The sequence below is a fragment of the Astatotilapia calliptera genome, chromosome 8 (genome assembly GCF_900246225.1).
Source record: "Astatotilapia calliptera chromosome 8, fAstCal1.2, whole genome shotgun sequence".
NCBI lineage: Eukaryota > Metazoa > Chordata > Actinopteri > Cichliformes > Cichlidae > Astatotilapia > Astatotilapia calliptera.
Window position 1 is genome coordinate 16,188,176 of NC_039309.1, and position 20,232 is coordinate 16,208,407.

Here is a 20,232-nt window from a genome sequence, read left to right on the forward strand (position 1 = left end):
CTATACGTGCGCTACACATCCTTACACAACAGTTGGAAAACTACACCCAAATATTTCCACGAAACCTTCCGCATGTCGAACCAATGAGCTTCGAAGATGTTCGAAAGCCAGACTCAGTTGACCAATGAGAGCGGCGGATACTTCTCGCTAAAACACCGCGTCGAAGTCCACTTCTTTGGGAGCTTGGTTGCTGGTAAACTGAACTGTAGCGGAATTAAGTGGAATTTGAATGTTGTTGGACCTCTTCGGCTCTCTGCCACCTCCTCGTAGACGCCGACAGAGTACCTCTCCTCGACGGCAATTGCCCGTGGTCGGTGCCCGGTCAGCGAAGCGGGAGCCATGCCTGTCCCCGCTGGATACCTCAGCGACTCCACCGCCGCGGCCTTCACATCCTCGGCCTCACTTATCCCGCCGCCCCCGATAAACACGCAGCAGCCCGGTGTTGTCACTTCGCTCCTGTACAGCGGTTCCAAATTCAGAGGCCACCAGAAAAGCAAAGGAAACTCTTATGACGTGGAGGTTGTTTTACAGGTGGGGCAGTGAAGCGGCTATTTCGTTATTCAGTCGAGATGTCAGAGGCATTTGGTCATCTGTCAAACGGGCGGCATGATGATTGACAGGTGTTAAAATCAGCCTGTCCTGTCCCGTAGCAGTGCCCACGACTGAATACAAACAAACATTTTAAATTTGTTGTCAATGTTTTAATGCAGCTGAAGTAATTTATTACTATAAATACTAATAAGGACATTCAGAATTGGTGTAAAGGCCTACACAAACATTTACCTCAGTAGAAAATTATTTGTATTTGAGGTTGCTGTTAGAAATTAAATATTTAGCATTGGCTTTGTAAAACCATAACTTGATCTGAACTGATGTCAATGTGATGTAGTTTATTGTATGTCTTGCTTTCTTTTTAAAGCATGTGACCATGGAGGATTCCTACTTATGTGGCTACCTGAAGATAAAAGGACTAACAGAGGTGAGAGAGGTGATTCCCTTCATTAAAGCATGAGCATAAATAATTTATACCATGTCTGGCCACAGCTGTCATGGAAATTGTTGTGACTATTTTTGTAGTAGCAAACATGTCTAACAGTGCCAAGAGAAAAAGGCAATAACATAAGACAACACAAAGAGTATTGGGCTTTTCAACCAAAGTATCAATTGATGTTAAAACAGTGGGAAACGTAAGTACAGCTGTTTAGCAAAAGGAGTAGAAGGGCTAACTTCTTGAAGGCTTTTTGCATTTTTTTAAAGGTTTTTCTTGCACATACTGTCCACACTTTCCATTAAACATCTACTAATTCATTTGCTGGTCACTATAAAATATACATTTCTAGTTTAATTTCAACTATTGAACCTTTTCTTTGAGTGCTCTTTGAAATAGTTGAATCAGTGACTGCACCCTCCCCTGAGGCAGATCGCACCAGTTATTGTGGCCGTGCAACTCCTTTTTGATTGGCCTGTCGAGAACACATTGTTCTAATATGCATGTCTCATCAATAAAAAAATGTTGTTAGCTTAATACTTAAAAGTAGTTTTGAGATTGTCACACAGGTTCTTGAAATCCTGTAGGTTTTAATTTGTTAACGGCTTAAAGTCAGAACACCTTAATACCTACAGAAATGAGCGGGTAGTCGGGATCGGCCACAGACAGATTCATGGCAATGGTAGAGAAGATATAAGACACCCAACATGTGTTATTCAGTAGGCTACATTTTGAGCTCACAAACAGGCAGTTTGAGTTTGTGTTGAGGCTGTGTGCACTAGGTGTCGGGAAAGGCAACGTTTATCACAGGTTGAACTCGAATGGCCACACGTAACCAGAAGAAAACAAACAGTCAAAACAAGACTGTAGTTAAGTTAAATGACTTCCTGAAAACTTATATTTAGGCTTTTAGTTCATCCTCTGCTTCTTCCTTGTCATTTTAATTCAACTTTCTTCTGATTGGTGGATGTTATACTACTAATCATGCCTTAATAGCAACGTTTAAAGATGGTGTGAATAAGATGTTATCAGCACACTGGCAAAATGGCCATAACACTATCTCTGCAGGAGGTGTGTTAAAATCTATTTCACAGAGTAAATTACAGCTAACGCAATACATGCTATAATTAGTGTCCTCGGTTATTAAGATAAGATAACTCTTTATTGTCATTGCACAGTCATACATAGTACAGTAGTACAATGAAATTGGAAAACTGTCCTACGCCGGCACTAGGGCTGCCACGATTAGTCGACTAGTCACGATTACGTCGACTATCAAAATCGTCGACGACTGATTTAATAGTCGACGTGTCGTTTGAAGCTTTGTAAGATCCTGAAAGACGCAGGAATAAGTAGCAGGATTTAAGAGTGTAATAACAGACTGAAACAGAAGATGGCAGCACTGCATGTACAAGGATGCCAACTGCCGTTAAACCCCGAAGAAGAAGAAGCTGTGTCCCAGAATTCATAGCGCGGCCCAGCTCAGTTTCCAACAATGGTGGCAGCTAGTTGGTTTTACTCTTATTATTCTTTCTGGGTCACAAAATAAATGTTTAACATATTTTCAGGCAAGAATGTAGCTGTGTAAACCTCAAATATCTGCTCAGTTTATCAAGACACCACATATTTTCAAAAGTGCTCCGACGTTTTCAGAGATGTCTGTTACCCACTAGCTCGATAGCTAGCCGGAGGCTAGGCTAGGCTAACTAGAGCCGTGAGAACACCGGACTCCCGGCAAATCGTTTTCAAACCCACCGCCGTCTTTCGCTACTCAGGTTAAATATATATATAAGTCACTTAGATAACTTCAAAATGTTATTGTTTGGCTTTTTTTTAGTATTTTATTTGTTCCTGAGTAAATCGGTTTGGCTGAGATTAAAGTTTTTACACAGCTGAATAAACATCAAGCAGACAGCTGATTATCAGAAGTGTGAGATGCTCAAGAATTTACTCCGGTGTCCTGTTATATTTTAGATAGCAAGGAGTTTATTAAACCACAACAATCTGCAGATTTCATTAAAATTTAATAAACTATCATCTTGTCTTTATTTTTAGTTAGCACATACTTTAAACACTTAAAGCTGTAAGCTAATGATAGTTATATAAGAGCAGATGCTGCTGGTGCAATAAGCTGTATGTCCAATGGATGATCTGATTAGTCGACTAATCGCAAAAATAATCGGTGACTAGTCGACTATCAAAATAATCGTTTGTGGCAGCCCTAGGACTCGGCACTACATATAACACAACACGACACGATATGACACATCACAACGCAACAAACAACACAACACAGTATATTAACTTAGTATAAAAAAGAAGAATAAGTGTATGTGTATTGCACACTGTTATTATTGCACATTAATTATTATTGCACCTTGTTATAAATATAAATATTATTATTGTTATTGTTTTAAACATTGTTACCTCCCCCCTAAAAAAGTCCAGGGAGGTAGCCAGTCAGGTCAGCCATTTACATTGATCAGGGCTATTGCCCTGTTGTAAAAGCTGTCCATGAGTCTATTTGTTCGGGACCTCAGCAGCCTGAACCTCCTGCCAGACGGCAGCATCTTAAACACCCGGTGTCCTGGGTGTGTGCAGTCCCGTAGGATGCTGCGTGCCCTCCTGAGACAGCGAGTGCTGTACAGGTCCTTCAGGGAGGGAAGAGAATGTCCAATGATTTTTTGGGCCATATTGATGATCCTCTGGAGTCCCTTTCTGTGTGCTGTGGTGCAGCTGGAGAACCACACACTGATGCAATATGTCAGCACACTTTCAGTGGAGCAGCGGTAGAAGACGGTCAGCAGCTCCTTCTTCAGCTCCATTTTTCTGAGGATTCTCAGAAAGTGGAGACGCTGTTGGGCCTTCTTTAAGACCGCAGAGGTGTTAGAGCTCCATTGGAGGTCTGTGTCTATGTGCACACCCAGAAACTTGAAACTGGAGACCCTTTCCACGCACTCCCCGTTGATGCTGACAGGCTGCAGCTCGGACTTCCTCCTTCTGAAGTCAACTACCAGTTCTTTTGTCTTGGTGGTATTGAGGTCCAGGTTGTTATCTACACACCAATCTGACAGCCTCTGAACTTCAGCTCTGTACGCCGTCTCATCTCCCCCTGAGATGAGCCCCACCACGGTGGTATCATCTGCAAACTTGATGACTGTGTTGTCTGGGTGGGAACTAACACAGTAATGTGTGTACAGAGTGTACAGTAGGGGACTCAGTACACAGCCTTATGGAGAGCCGGTGTTGAGGCTGAGGGCTGAGGAAAGATGAGGCCCCACTCTAACTCTCTGTACACGGTCTGAGAGGAAGGCTCTGATCCAGCGGCAGGTGGTGGAAGGAAGTCCAATTTCCAGCAGTTTAACTATTGGTCTGTCCGGGAGTATCGTATTGAAAGCAGAGCTAAAGTCAACAAAGAGCAGCCTGGCGTAACGGCCCTGCACTTCCAGGTGAGAGATGGTGGTGTGGAGCGTTGTAGCAATGGCATCTTCAGTTGATCTGTTAGCTCTGTATGCGAACTGGAGCGGGTCGAGTGAATTACAGAAGTAATTACTAGGTAACAGCTCACGTCTTTGTGTTCCTGCTGTACAGAGCATCCAGAACATTCCCACTGTATGAATGCAGTGGTGAACTAGCTGTGACATTGTGTTGGCTTATTACACATACCTCTTATTTGACAGTCTCTAAATGATCACTTTCTGTAGTGTTTTAGAATTGAAGTGTCTTTTATATAATTGAACATTAAGTAGACCGATGTGTTTGTTATCATTTAATGTTACTTTCTTTTTAATTACAAAGAGTAGAAGTGACCAGACGTGTCTTCAGTTGCTTCTCGTTGTTGTTTTAGGAATATCCAACACTGACCACTTTCTTTGCTGGAGAGATCATCAGTAGGAAACGGCCATTTCTAACTCGGAAATGGGATGCAGATGAGGATGTGGATCGTAAGCACTGGGTATGGTGAAACCGCTTTTATTTGTAAATTACAAAAATTATTCTCCATCAGACTGATTTATTCTGACCTATCCTGTAAACATTTTTTGTGTCCAGGGCAAGTTCCAGGCCTTCTACCAGTATGCAAAGACATTCAACTCTGACGATTTTGACTACGAGGATCTGAAGAACTCTGACTATATTTTCATGAGGTGGAAGGTACGATTACCGAACAGTGAACTTAACTATATTCTGCAGTAGGTTGCCTCTTATATTTCTGTTGGTTTTTCTCACCTGCCTGCCTTAGGAACAGTTTTTAGTCCCTGACCACACAATTAAGGACATCAGCGGCGCTTCCTTTGCGGGATTCTACTACATCTGCTTCCAGAAATCCACAGCAACAATTGAGGGCTACTACTACCACAGGAGCTCCGAATGGTGATGCAGCACACTAAAAGTTATTGTGATTCAAGGTTGACTTGTATTAGGAGCTTTAACCAGCTGGCTCACCTCTGAAAAGTTGCTTTATCCTAGACTGGCTGAAAATCTGGTTGGGGAAAACTCATTCAGTCAGCTTCTCTCAAGTTTTCTTAATTGTGGCTCCTCAGATAATTAGCAGACAGCTCTAGTTTAAAATGTGTAATTTTATATACACAAATGTTAGGGAGTTTTTAATTGTTTTACTTGCTTATGCTTCAAAAGTTATGTTACACATATTTCTGTTTTCTGTTCAGTTTTCTGTTGAAACAGGAAGCTGTGACACTGACAAGAGACCAGTACAGAAATACATATCCGCAGAAGTTGACTTGCATTATATTATTCTTAGAAATTGACTTGCAACACACATACTTTGTGACACACACACACAGCTTACACACACAGACAGCTTTTCACCCGTGCCGCACGTTGTCAATCTTAAGTGTCTCAGTGTTGTTTACTCACCTGACTGTTTGTTAACTGTAAATCTCTGACAACAAAGCAGAACAGTCCAACCCGCAGTTTGGTCTGTTTAATTTATGTGGTTATGCTGCCTGGTTATAAGCAAACTTAGCCCCACTTTTACTCCATCTCTAGTGTTTTTGTGCATTCTGTGGTAGCAGTTTAACTGTTGCTGTTCAAAATAGTCTCCAAGCCATTTTTATCTCACGAAATTCACACCTACAGTCAATTTACAGCCACCAATTAAACTAACATCCAAGTCTTTGAGGTGTGGTTGTTGGCACCATTGCCTTAGTCTTTCTGTATGTTGTACCTATGCAAAAATGTTCATATTGCCTCATATTATACAGAATTGAAGCCAATACCAATATATTTGCGACCAGCCAGTATCAGATAGGTGATTGATATAGGTCTGGCTGTAATATTGCATTCGCAGAAGTGCAGCACTGCTCTGTAGCCTGTACCTACAAAAATGTGCCTTCTCACTCTTATGTCTGTATTTCTCACATAGTGCTGATGTATATACATGCTGACATATACAATCTCCTACCAGGTACCAGTCTTTGAACCTCACCCATGTTCCCGAGCACAGTGCAGCAATCTACGAGTTCCGGTGACCCTGGTCGGCGTTGTGGATCTTTCTTTTGTTGGACTAAGACTTAAAAGCAAAGCAGAGGTCTGCAGACGCTACTAGGGATTTGGACTTGGAGCAGTACAAACTTTTACATGTTCTCAACCAGTGGGTGGACAGACGAAGATGAGTATACAGGATATAAGGGACAAATGAATGTACGCATGGAAATGCTGGAAAGGAAGAAAGTGCAGGTGTGCTCCCTGGTTGGAGCTTGTAAAGTCAGAACCAGCAGCAAAGACTGGGTGCGGTTCATATAGTGTGCCCCTTTCTTCATTTCTTTTAATGTCTGGCTTTAAAAATGCTTGGCACAATATCTCGAGACACTTTAAGCTGAGTTGGGAATTCCCCTTCTTATTTTGCAAATCGAAACGTATCCAGCTTTCATTCACTTGGAATGAGCAGAATAAACGGGTTCGGCGACCGTCGGACAAGGATTCCTTGCAGGACTCTGTTCTTATAAACACAATCTCTAAAGAAGTAAATCACCATGTCGGTGGAGGAAAGCCAACACAGAAGGTTAGGTTTATCAGGTTTTACAATTGGAGCTTTAATAAGCTCATAAGCTAGAAAGTCAGTATTTTTAAGCTAAGCTGGTTCTTTGTTTGCCTGCCAAGAGTATATGTTGTTTTACTCTGAATGATGGTCACTGAGCGGCACTTTTTCTTTCTTTCTTTTTTAAAAATGGATACAATCTGAGAGACACAAGCTTTTCCCCTGTGTTTATAAAACCGCTTGGGAGATCATCACATAGGATTGCTGTGGATCTTATTCTTTTGAGTTATGTTTGCACAGGTTTTGTTTTTGTTACTAAAATGCTTGCAGTTAGCGTTCTACACTTACATCCCAGTACACAAGCTTCAAGGCCGCAGGTTTCACACTTTTCATTTTCTTTATTACATGAAGGCTTTAGAGCCAGTACAATCCCATAACAGTATTCAGAAGAGTATTTTTTTATCCTGCACTCTGCATCAAACGAAAAGCTTTTTACTCCCCATGTGTCGTTTTAAATTAAGACCCCCCCCCACCACCCTACATTTGTCTCCTCAACTATGCAACACTTTCAAGATAGCACTCCCCAAAAGTAAGGCCCTGATATGTGAGAGGGAAAATTTGATTCTATCCTTAGAGTATATGAAAAAGAACTATCTTAATTAAAAGGAAATATTTTTGTTATAAATATATGTGACAACACTCTCCTGCCTAATCATGTTCCCCTTCTATTTGATGGTGCCATCTTTTTAAAGCTTATTAGAGTTGTATTATAACAAAACGTGTTTGTTTGAGACTAACATTGGATTTGATTGGTGGTGTGACTATAAAGAGTGGAATATGGATTTAAAAAAAACAATTTCAAAACACCCTTTGTTCTGTCTTATGTATTTGACCTCTTTACAATAAGTTGTGGTACGTGTTCATTTCAAACTCTGATGAAAGGTGTGATAAACTGGAAGATCATCTTGCCCTCTGGTGCCCTCTAGTGTCGCTAAACACTTGTTGCAGCCTTCCTGAGGATTTATCGACCCTGACTTTGTTTTGAAGCATTGTGCAAAGGTCTTGACGCACTTGCAAAGGTCTTTTAAAGGGTTTTTTTGGGACGTTTGCTGCTTGGCTGCAAAAACAACCATTTTTAAGAGAAGGTTGTTTTTGTTCGTTTAGCCACTGGCCTATGAATCATAAGCACAAAGAAGGCACTTAAGTCAAGGGATCAACCAGTGTTGTGTCGAACACAGTTAATTTAACAGTTGACAACTTTAAATCTTTAAACACTTTGTTACTGGCAGTCTGTTAAAAAAACACATTTTGGTCACATTTCTTTAGTTGAATCGATATAAATATGTGAATTTAAAACACAGTTTGGCAGAGAGGAAACCGTATTTTTGCACCAACAAAAGGATTCACAAAAAGCTACAAACTTCTCAGCATGGTGTAAATTGTGTCTGTGAGAAATCTGACTAAGCTGGGCAAGTAGAGGACAAAATAAGAAGTTGCAGGACTAAAAAAGATCTGCAGATGATGAAAAGTATCTGAATGTCATGTCTGTAAGTAACAGGAAAAAACAATCCAGCAAAGACCTGACGCAGGATCTGAGAGATCCATTTGATCCTTTGTTTCATCTACCGAAACCTCATCAGAAATGGTCTCAGTGGAAGAAGCCTCAATGAAAGGAAAGCAGGTAGGAAAAACGGAGGAATGATAGATTTTTGCGTGACAATGATCCCAAACTTTTCCACAGTATAATCATGCTTGGATAGAAAAACACACAATAGAACAAACACTGTGGGTTGTGGATGGGCCTCCTCAGAGTCTGTACTTCAACATTTGTGAAACGGTGTGAGATCATCTGGATGAAGAACACAAAGCCTGGAGAACTGTTCCTCAAGATTAGTAAAGAAAGTACCAGAAAACCTGTCTCAGTGAGTTCACACCATGTTGTTCCTTGTATGTTTGCAAATGTTTGAATGCATTTCTGTATTCATTTCTTATTTTCCCAGCAAAGAAACCAGCTTTCAGCCGACTGAGACACAAACACACATCCTTTATTGAAAAAGAAAGTATTGTTTGAAAAGTAAGAAAGAGACGCTCTACTCGCCTAAGGAGAATCAAGCAGCTGCTTTAATTACATATATTTGTTAGCTAACATTTACCCACCTTTCATTATTATTATTGTTTGTTTTTCTTGTCTGCTGGCCTGAATTCTTGCAATGTAGCAATCCAGTTAGTACACAGAGGAAAGCCTTACGGATGGTTAAGAAATGGGGAAACTGAGTAGTTGTGTTAAGCTCAGGCTGGACTGCATTTTCCAGTTTATCCTCTCTTTAGTTTAGAGGCCGCAGCATCCCAGAATAAACAAAATCATTTTCACTACGTGACTGCAGTGAGAAGCAGGTGTTCATTGGAATAAACTAGAAATGGTGAAAGATAGCTAACCTATCAGCACTTTGTAGTGTTATCCCCCAACACCATGTTTTAGGTTCCCCTAAGAGTAAATAAAATAATGAGTAGTATCATCAATCTAAAAGATTTGCTTTCGCTACAGTTGTTGTTACAGGTAATGTAGTGCACCTGATTTAAACATATTCTTCAGCATTGCATCCTTCAAAGAATAGATGAGAAAAATACGAACACTTGTCAAACTGTCAACAGAAGCAAAAATATGAAAAAAGATAAGTGTTATTACAACAGTCAAATATTTATAATACAAATGACCACCACCATCAGAGGCACTCAAGCCCCAAAAATGGATAAACTAACATGTTAATGCAACTGACAATACAGATGAAGCCATTTTTGTGGTGTTTTGAGCACAGATTCAAAGGATTGTTGTACTGTGATGCTTCCTCTATCAACACACGAGCACAAACAAAGCTTCCTCAGAGACCCTTCCCTGTATTCACCGCCTTACCACCAGCTCGACTCCTCTCCCATCCTGTTAATTACAGCTACCACTGGATGGTGCTAAAAGCCATGCAAAAGAAATGCTGAATACGATCACTGTTACATGTCAATAGGCAAAAAGCAATAAAAAAAAATGTATTATTACCTTTTAATTATTGCCCTTGGATACTTACAGACTACTGCCAAACAACACACTGCTTTGAACTTTCAGTTTTTCAGAATAATGTAGACAATGTTACATTTTTTGGCAATGTTCCAATTCTTGTCATCCGGAAGCTAGGACCTTTTTTGTTTTCATAACCTCAGGTGATCCAGTTTTTTTGCTTCTTCTTCCACGGCATGACATTCGTTACATCCCATCTGTGATTTATTATGCAGCCGGTACAGATATTGCTGCTCCTTCGCCTTAAGCATCACCAGCAATGGACAAAGCTGTAGATCAGCCAAATCAGCCAATGAATATCTTGTTGTAAGAAAACATTTCCTAATACCAATGACACCGTTTTGCAGTTAGTCACTACAATGGAAACCACTGTTAATTACGTAACAAGGTCAAAAAAACAGATTATTAAAATTTCCATAACCAGTGCCAAATAAAAGGACCTATTTGAAGTTTGGTAGCTTGATTTTGCTGTTTGCGCATTTATTGCAGTCACTGTAAGACGCGATACCTGCTAATTCTTCTTTAGATTCATTAATAAAAAGTTCCAGGTCTTTAGTGGATTCCCCCCCCCTTTTAAGGACATTCGGACACTGTTTTCTGCTGTAGATAGTTTAGATAGCTTTTTAGTCATGCTACATCCCAGTTTTTTTAAGCAGAACTGTGCCAAGATAGACAACAAGGAATTATTTTATTTGATGGTGCAAAAATACTATAAAATACGAGGTTATAGCTGTCACTCTATATTATCTTTGCCAAATTTTTTTCCAATTTTTTTGCACAGAATCAACTAAAGGACAAAATGTGCATTCTCAGATTTTTTGATAGGGTGGATGGATGCATGGATGGATGGATGGATGTGTTTTTGTGACAGCCTGCTTTAACAAAGTGCCTTAATGTACAATTTAAAACTGGCTCATCCCCTGAGTTAGGTAGGTGACTTTTCTATGCTTGATTGATTTTAAATGAAAAAAAAAGAGGTTAGGTACAAGAACTGGATCCAAAATGAGGAAACAAGCCTCAAGAATTGCCACTTAAGTGCATTTTTAAAAAATGTATATGAATGCCTGGTTGTTTGGAAGCAAAAAAACCCCAAAAAACTTCTTTATCCCTGTTGCTAGCTGGAATAATTGTGACTTACGATCTTGGTCTGCTCTGTAGATCCTTTGTCTGGTACCAAGACTGCATACCATCTGAGGGTGGACAGGGCTGGGAACCCTGACCTATGTGGGCGGTTTGCGTGCCTGAGAATTCCGAGAATAGTGGCAGGGATTTGTTACCAAATAACATTCCCATTCTAGTTTTGCAATATGCGATCAAAGTATTTGTTTTATGGCATGTGTTGTGCAGAATTCTTTCCCTGAAGGAGTGGAGCTGGGTCACTTTCACATTTTTTATTCCTTTCACACTTTCTCTACTCATTTCATCGAGCAGAGTATTTTGGTTTGTCCAACAGGCCACTTAGCATTGTGAAAGCTACATTTCTGGCTTCCCAGAAGCTTTTTTTTAATGCAACTTATCAGAATATGCAGAATATATTTAAGTAAGTAAGTAAAGTTTATTTATATAGCACCTTTCACAGACATATGTCACAAAGTGCTTTACAAGGTAAACACATAATACAATCATAAAATACATCATAAAAACCCTGGTCTAATTAAAATTTTAAAATCGCACCTGAATCTGATTGGTAGGCAGTGGAGCAACTTTAAACCAGGGGTCATATGAGGCAGTTAAACAACTCCTTGGTGGCAGAGCCCCTGGTGTTGATGAGGTCCGCCCCGAGTTCCTGAAGGCTCTGGACGTTGTAGGGCTGTCCTGGTTGACACGCCTCTGCAATGTTGCGTGGAGATCAGGGGCAGTACCTGTGGACTGGCAGACCGGGGTGGTGGTCCCCATCTTTAAGAAGGGGGACCGGAGGGTGTGTTCCAACTACAGGGGGATCACACTCCTCAGCCTCCCTGGGAAAGTCTATGCCAGGGTGCTGGAAAGGAGAGTTCGTCCGTCAGTCGAACCTCGGATACAGGAGGAACAATGCGGTTTTCGTCCTGGTCGCGGAACACTGGACCAGCTCTTTATCCTCTCCAGGATACTTGAGGGTGCATGGGAGTTTGCCCAACCAGTCTACATGTGTTTTGTGGACTTGGAGAAGGCATTCAACCGTGTCCCTCGGGGTGTCCTGTGGGAGGTGTTGCGGGAATATGGGGTGTCTGGCCCATTGCTACGGGCCATTCGATCCCTATACAACCGTTGCAAGAGCTTGGTTCGCATTGCCGGCAATAAGTCGGACTCGTTCCCGGTGGGTGATGGGCTTCGCCAGGGCTGCCCTTTGTCTCCGGTTCTGTTCATAATTTTTATGGGCAGGATTTCTAGGCGCAGCCAAGTGGCGGAGGGCTTTCGCTTTGGTGGCCTCAGAATCTCATCTCTGATTTTTGCAGATGATGTGGTTCTGTTGGCTTCATCGGGTGAGGGCCTTCAGCTCGCACTGGAACGGTTCGCAGCCGAGTGTGAAGCAGCGGGAATGAGGATCAGCACCTCCAAATCTGAGGCCATGGTTCTCAGCCGGAAAAGGGTGGAGTGCCCACTCCGGGTCGGGGATGAGTTCCTGCCCCAAGTGGAGGAGTTCAAGTATCTCGGGGTCTTGTTCGCGAGTGATGGGAGAAGGGAGCCGGAGATCGACAGACGGATTGGGGCTGCAGCTGCAGTAATGCGGACGCTGCACCGGTCCGTCGTGGTGAAGAGGGAGCTGAGTGTAAAAGCGAAGCTCTCAATTTACCGGTCGATCTACGTCCCTACCCTCACCTATGGCCACGAGCTGTGGGTAGTGACCGAAAGAACGAGATCGCGGATACAAGCGGCAGAAATGAGCTCCCTCCGAAGGGTGGCTGGCCTCTCCCTTAGAGATAGGGTGAGAAGTTCGGCCATCCGGGAGGGGCTCAGAGTAGAGCAGCTGCTGCTCCACATCGAAAGGAGCCAGCTGAGGTGGTTCGGGCATCTGATAAGGATGCCCCCTGGGCGCCTCCTGGGTGAGGTGTTCCAGGCATGTCCCACCGGGAGGAGGCCCCGGGGCAGACCCAGGACACGCTGGAGAGATTATATCTCTCGGCTGGCCTGGGAACGCCTTGGTATTCCCCCGGATAAGCTGGAGGAGGTGGCTGGGGAGAGGGAGGTCTGGGCCTCTTTGCTTAGGCTGCTGCCCCCGCGACCCGGCCTCGGATAAAGCGGATGAAGATGGATGGATGGATGGGTCATATGAGCACCCTTGTTCGAGCGGGTCAGTAGCCTCGCTGCAGAGTTTTGAACAACCTGTAGGCGGGCTAGCCCTTTCATGTTTAGACAAGTAAACAGGCTGTTACAGTAGTCGAGTCTTGTAGAGATAAAAGCATGTATTATCATCTCGAGTTCACTTGTTGACACGATGGATCTATGTTTAGAAATGTTCCTCAAGTGAAAAAAGCAGGTTCTTACTGTCTGATTTAAATGTCCCTCCAAAGAAAAAGCTTCATCAAAAATAACTCCCAGGTTTCTAAGGTTATGTTTCTGTGAGGAACCTAAGTCACCCAGTTGCTGTTTAATATCAGGTATTGCACTGCCTGGTGCAATAATCAAAGTTTCTGTTTTGGCCGGGTTTAGCTGTAAGCAATTACTGTTCAACCATTGTTTAATGTTGGTTAAACAGTCAATCAGATTGGAGAGCTTGTGAGCTTCAGCAGGCTTAAAAGAATAATATAGCTGAATATCGTCAGCAAAAAGATGATACGATACTTCAGGAAACTGCTGTATTATCTGGCTTAAAGGAAGAATGTATATTAAAAACAGAATAGGTCCCAGCACAGAGCCCTGAGGAGCTCCACACAACAACTCTGTAGATTCCGACATGATCTGGTTTGCAGACACACTAAAACTCCTTTCAGATATATAAGATGAAAACCAGTCTAGAACAGAGCCAGACATCCCAACCAGGTCTCTGTCTGTTTATCAGGATGGTATGGTTGACTGTATCAAAGGCTGAGGTAAAGCTAACAAGACTAGGACTGTATTCTCCGGAGTCTGCTGACATCATAATATCATTAGTAACTTTCAGTAGTGCTGTCTCAATGGAGTGCAATTTACGGAACCCAGATTGAAAACGGTCATGGATGTTATATTTCTCCAAGTATGCCGTAAGGTGGACAGCTACTGCCTTCTCAAGGATTTTTGACATAAATGGGAGTTTGGACATAGGTCTTAAATTTTGAAGTCGTGTTGGGTCCAGGTTGGGTTTTTTGAGCCTTGGTTCCACAATGGCATGTTTAAAAAAGCTGGGGAACACCCCAGTCTGAAGAGAAACATTAAAAAGGTTCACAACCCAAGGACCATTGGTGTCAAAGGCATTAATAAAAAGCTTAGTGGGGATAATGTCTGAGGGGCTTGAGGATGGCTTCATTTTGTCCACCAGGGCTGCTATTTCATCATATGTTACAGTTGTAAAAGTCGACCAGGAGTACAAAGTTAGTGCCTGACTCGGAGAACAAGAAAGCTTTGGGGAGATTTTAGCACTGATGTTTTTAATCTTATCAACAAAAAATCGGAGGAGTTTGTTACTATCTACTTTAGAGTGTACATCTAAAGGTACCACATCTGGGGAGACAATAGCACTGATTTTGTCAAAAAGAAACTTGGGATTTCTCTTGTTTTTTGTTATGACTCTAGAAAAATATTCTGATCTAACAGTTTTCACCGTGTCATTTAAGGAGAGCATGAGATCTCGAAGATGGAGCCTGTGTGCGTCAAGTTTGGTTTTCTTCCATAGTCGTTCTATTTTGCAGCATATTCTCTCTAATTTAAATCAATTAACAATGCGGTTTTGTTTTTGAGACATGTTACAACAAGCCTCCTGTGTTATATTAACTATTTCGTAATTGGCTGAATGTTTCGCAGTTGGTCATCATCCAAGGCATTCTTTTTAACGCCCACAGTTTTCTATTATGCTGCACTAAATGCAAAATTATAGCCTGGTATTGTCTTTGCTGGATAAATGAATCAAGGCCTTCTCTGATAAGAAAGCAGCATTTGAAAGGTAGCTGTATATTTTATATATTTTATTTATTGTTTACTCTATTTAATTTGTAAAACATGTATACACACACACACACACACACACACACACACACACACACACACACACACACACACACGTAGAAAAACATTTTTAGTATACACATCCAGTAATGCATACACTCTTATATTGTACATATATTTATTACTCTCAGATTTAGCCATTCTTATATTTTGCTTGTTTTATGTTATTGTATTTTTTGCACACCTCTGTTGCTTGTGAAGCTCGCACATGTGATGTGACAATAAAAGTGATTTGATTTGATTTGAAATGCTGCTCCAAAACGTGTATGCTCCCCCACAGTATCGCAGATAGTCAGGAGGACTCAGGGTTGGTGATTTAGTGTTTCAGGTTCATGTTCCCATATGTTTCATCCAATGCAGTGACTTCCGGGGGGGGGGGCAAAGAAGCCAAACATCCCATATCCATATGTTCATAAGTTTTTCAGTAATAAAATTCTGCAAATCGGGTTGCACATTACACATTTTTGCCACCTTTTGTACATAGTGACATGATTTAAAGTGTGGCTGGTTGTTTATTAGCAGCTGACATTGTCATGGGGAGCAACAGGTTCAGATTTTATTGTTTCTGGAAGGCCTCACTGGTTTAAAGCAGTAGGGTTAAGTCTCTTTTCTCAGAAAATCTTAAAAAAAGACCATTAAAAATGTGAGGAAAAAGCAAACACTGAATGGGTAAAAAGTTAAAGGTGATGTATGCAGAGATAAGAAGTGGCTTTAGGATTGTGCGTATTGTTAAACTAAATATTGAATGACTTGGTATTGCGCAATTGTGGTTGTGACTCTAGGAAAAGAAGCGCCTACAAAGACAGGAACAAAAAATGCTGTAGGTGGATGTGAGCCAGTGACACTGGCTTATTATTCTTAGATTTTTCCCACTCACTCAGACATAAAGTCTGCCTTAAAGTTGGCAGCAAGAGAAGATAACGATGATTATGAAAAGTGTCACTCCTCTGTATAGTTAAGAGTCCAGGACATCTCTGATTGGACCTACCTGGCATTTTAAAAAACTGTCTTAGGGCAGGAATGTGAGCATCGTCTGGACAGTTTCATACTAATCCACAAAAGTTCCAATCTGTGGCTTTGAACCCAAACTTTGTCTAAGTAACTGGACTTTTTCTTCTTTTTTCATTCAAACCAACAGCCACACCCAAGCGCTCAATCATCTGTGATTATCAGCATCTGGGTCAACAATACGAGGCAATGTTGCCATCCTCATAAAACGACAAGTGATGATTTTTGCTTTGCACAACCACAAGTGACACAAGCCCGATTATGTTATAATGTCTCTACTTGCACTGACAATCCAGATTAGCGGAGGTGTCTTTAACAATAACTAAAGAAGGACTTTTTTTTTATTGCCTGTCACCTTTATGAGCTCACAATGGTTAAAAGTTTACAAATGAAATGTTCAAATGAAATGTCTGTAGGCAAACTGCATGATGTATTAATATATCATGGATTTCTGTGTTACTCTTTTGCATTCAGAGCAGCAGCTTTGCAAGTAAGCATGATCTCCTTTTAGCAGAGGGACATAAATGCACCATAAATAGAGCATCTGCACTCTCAGCTTAAACCAAACGCCTACAACGATGGAGATAAAAGTGGTTTAAAATAACTCCTCCTGAGACAAGAAGGTTTTAGCCTTCGGCCTGTCAAACAAAAACAAGGTGGGGCTGTTGATTAATGTGTTGCTGTAACAGAGGAATTTGCGTTCACAAATGACTCAGCCTGGAGACAGATGCAGACAGATATAATACGGGAGCTGTGAGTTACAAGGGTAGTGCCAGCATTGCCTTACATTTGAGGAGTCATTATCCTAAGAGCATATGTTACGTACAATGCCTTATGTGGGCGTACCTGTGACTTCTCGGCAGTGGCTATATAATTACAGTAACGGGTTTCCTTCCAGCGCAGCTTCCTCTATTAACAATTGTAAGGAACTTCCAAAAGCTTTTATGAACCAACTCTGCCTTCTTATGTTGAATGTAAGCGACAAAGCATCTGCTGCACATCACGAACATGTTTCAGGCTCTTCATTAAGCAGCTTTCACATTAAGTTGCATGTCTAGGTCGAGCTGTTTCCTGAGGTTGCGTTTGCATTCTTATGCCTCGCTCTGCTGACATGTTTATTCTGCTTGAAGAATTTGGCAGTGTTTGTTAGCGGTTGTGCTGCAAGTCATAAAAGCATGACAACTGGCACGTCCACACTTTGTTTCCTGTCTGTGTGACAGGTGATGCATTTCTTCATGCATTTCAGTTTGTGCTGCATTTTATTACAGTACTGTAGCTAATGGAAACTAAGCTGAAACGAGAGGTGAACAAAAACAACATAAAAATAAAAATAAAAAAATGGACTTTTGAGGAAAATTTAAACCAACTGAAATGATTTTGTGAACTAAAAGGAAATAAAAATAAAGAGGTAATGTGCTTAATTCAGTGTTTGTTAGTTTTGGGGGGAATTTTCATTTTAACTCGCCTTGATGGACATGTTTCTTGAGATTTTATGAAACTTCTACAGAAAAGTTCTTTGTTTTTATACTGTAATACCTGTATCAATTTTCTTAAATCTTGCATCTGACATATCAAACCTAAAAAACTAATAAAAGCTAAACCAAAACAAATAATTTTCAAACAATAAAAACTAAACTGAAATAAGATGTTTCGCTCTGGAAACTATCTGAAACTAAAGTGAAGATACATTTGACAGGTTTGAAATTGAAAGAATGTCTCAGGTTAAAAACACACACACATAAAAACCATGGTGATAAACGTCTTCCAGTAACTTAGGGGAAAGCAAAAGGTATGCGCCGTGCACCTGGTTATTTGCTCTCTCCTTTCAATTCTCTGTTTTAGAGTAAAACCAAACAAAAAGAGGATTGTGACGCCAATCGAATTCATAGGAAATGCTGATGTGTGACACTGTGTGGAAAATTCTGGCTAAAAAAAAAAGCACTTTTCCTGAGAATGGGCTGTTCGTCTCATTTTCAAAATCCCGGCACACCGATAATTGCTGATAATGACGATGATGGCACTGCTGAACTATGAACTGACTATGAAATACTCCTCACCTGTAAGCCGATGGGTATTATTAGGTGATGACTAACCTCTGCCTCTGTCCTGAGGAATGCATTAAAAGTGGGAAGTTTTTCTAGAAGCCTCCAGATAAGTGGGAGCTTCCAAAGAAAATAGGTGATCGCTTTATGTCATCCTCAGTCAAAGAGCTATTGTTCAATCATAGGCCGTTTTCTTACACAAACGTTTTTCCTTGTTCACCGCAATAATGGTGCTGCATTCCACTTTAGGGAAGTCCTGCTGTTGCTCATAATGCCTCATTTATGTGAATAAGAAAGCAAACATGAGCCTAGCTTTCTCTTTTTCATGCAGTCTCTTGTTTTTGCAATTCTGCGACCAGCCTTTGGAGGTCATTGCCTTTTAACTTTCTTCTCTCTCTTAGCTTTCTTCTGTCTACTGTTTAGCATATTGTTTAACAGATTATATAGCTTTAGAAAGGCCAACATAAAAACAGAGAGTGCATAAAGAAAAATAGAACATAGCAAATGGTCACAGCGCCCAGTAGCAGGGCGTGATGCTCAAAAGCTGAACGGAGCTCAAATGTGCATTCCTTTTTCTTTCTTTCTGTTTTGATTATTACATTCATGTTTTAAAGCTGTCACACAGGGCAACACACTAACCTGCTCCACTGCATTCAGCACAGCTATGCAAACACTACAAAAACCGTATTAAAGCGCACAGCTCACACACACATGGCTTCACTGGTGCTTTTTTTGGCATTCAAATCAAGTGAAATACCTGAGAAACCTTTAAGAAAGCAAACAGGCCTTTAATATAAATAGATAAAAAAAAGTGCTGCCTATTCGACTGACAGGTGAGAAGAACCAATGTGCACGTGATTTGTGGGTGCAGTTAGGTGATAGTGTGCATTAATGTGTGTTTTTGGGTGCGAGCATGTGTGCTTGATTTCCTGTGCAAACATCCTTCATTTGTACACATTTGCACACGTGTCTCAATTCCTGGATCCGATTGCCTGCACTTGGTTGAGTAGTCCAAAAAAAATGAAAGAAAAAAAAAGAAAGACAAGAAAAAATCCGAGTCACGGTTGTTTACACTTATTGTTGAAAATCCCAATGTGGCTTTACCCTCAGGTGCTGACATCCTCACAGGTCACTCACAAAGCTGGACAGTCCTGACCTTTCAGATCATAAAGCAGTGTGTGTGTGTGTGTGTGTGTGTGTGTGTGTGTGTGTGTGTGTGTGTGTGTGTGTGTGTGTGTGTGTGTGTGTGTTTGAGACAAAGGATTGGCATTGCTTCATACCAGTACTGCACTGTCTCAAGACTGGTCGGGGTAACCCCCTCTGACTCCGGCCCTTTCATGCTATCTTCACTTTGAAGAAACACCTGTTCCCCACAACACACACACACACACACACACACACACACACACACACACACACACACACACACACACACACACACACACACACACACACACCTAGCCCTGCAGCTCTCTGCACTTGTTACTGATAAGGGGATATTACTGCCAGGTGATAAACGTGAAGCGGCTGCACGTGCAAAAATGTTGTAATTATGAGAGCTGAGGATGTAAAGGATTCCAGGAAGACTAAGGAAGACGGGAGCGGAGCAGCTGGAAATGTAATAATAATCATAATATTGTCAATAAACCTGCTTCAAGGGTCAAATATGTGAGCTATTTGTATCATGCCTTCATATCCACCGACTCTTCACTTATCTCTTTTTTTTTTTTTAAATAAAATAAAAATAAACACATAATAGCGGCTTTTTTAGTGGCTGATTTGACTTTCTTTTCATTCCCATTTCATGCACCACGAACTCCATTTGGGCTTCCGGTTCCACTGCATTCTCCTACTCCGTTTGTGATTCTTACAGCTGTTTCTGTTCACGCGCTGGGATGCTGGCATCCTTCCTCTCAGACCACGCCCCCGCCACGCCCCCTCCCCCGCCCCTTGACTGTATATTAAGCAGCAGTTGGCTCTCCTTGCAGACAGAATAGCGGAGGGAGGTTTA

The 20,232-nt window shown here is 41.4% G+C and overlaps 1 protein-coding gene across 1 annotated transcript; it reads left to right on the forward strand.

Annotated features, from left to right (window-relative positions):
* Positions 1-154: 154 nt before the first annotated feature.
* On the forward strand, positions 155-7,852 carry LOC113028600 (glucose-induced degradation protein 4 homolog). The gene is made up of 6 exons (XM_026179018.1): positions 155-531; positions 920-979; positions 4,836-4,943; positions 5,039-5,140; positions 5,229-5,359; positions 6,414-7,852. Exons 1-6 carry the CDS (start codon positions 340-342, stop codon positions 6,475-6,477), a joined length of 657 nt encoding a protein of 218 aa, XP_026034803.1. The 5' UTR covers positions 155-339; the 3' UTR covers positions 6,478-7,852.
* Positions 7,853-20,232: the final 12,380 nt, after the last annotated feature.

Bases quoted from the DNA above. Each gene is read 5' to 3' on its own strand.
- LOC113028600 (XM_026179018.1), top strand. From the start codon at position 340: ATGCCTGTCCCCGCTGGATACCTCAGCGACTCCACCGCCGCGGCCTTC. The intron at 532-919 runs GTGGGGCAGTGA...TTCTTTTTAAAG, and splicing joins ACGTGGAGGTTGTTTTACAG to CATGTGACCATGGAGGATTC. The intron at 4,944-5,038 runs GTATGGTGAAAC...TTTTGTGTCCAG, and splicing joins ATGTGGATCGTAAGCACTGG to GGCAAGTTCCAGGCCTTCTA.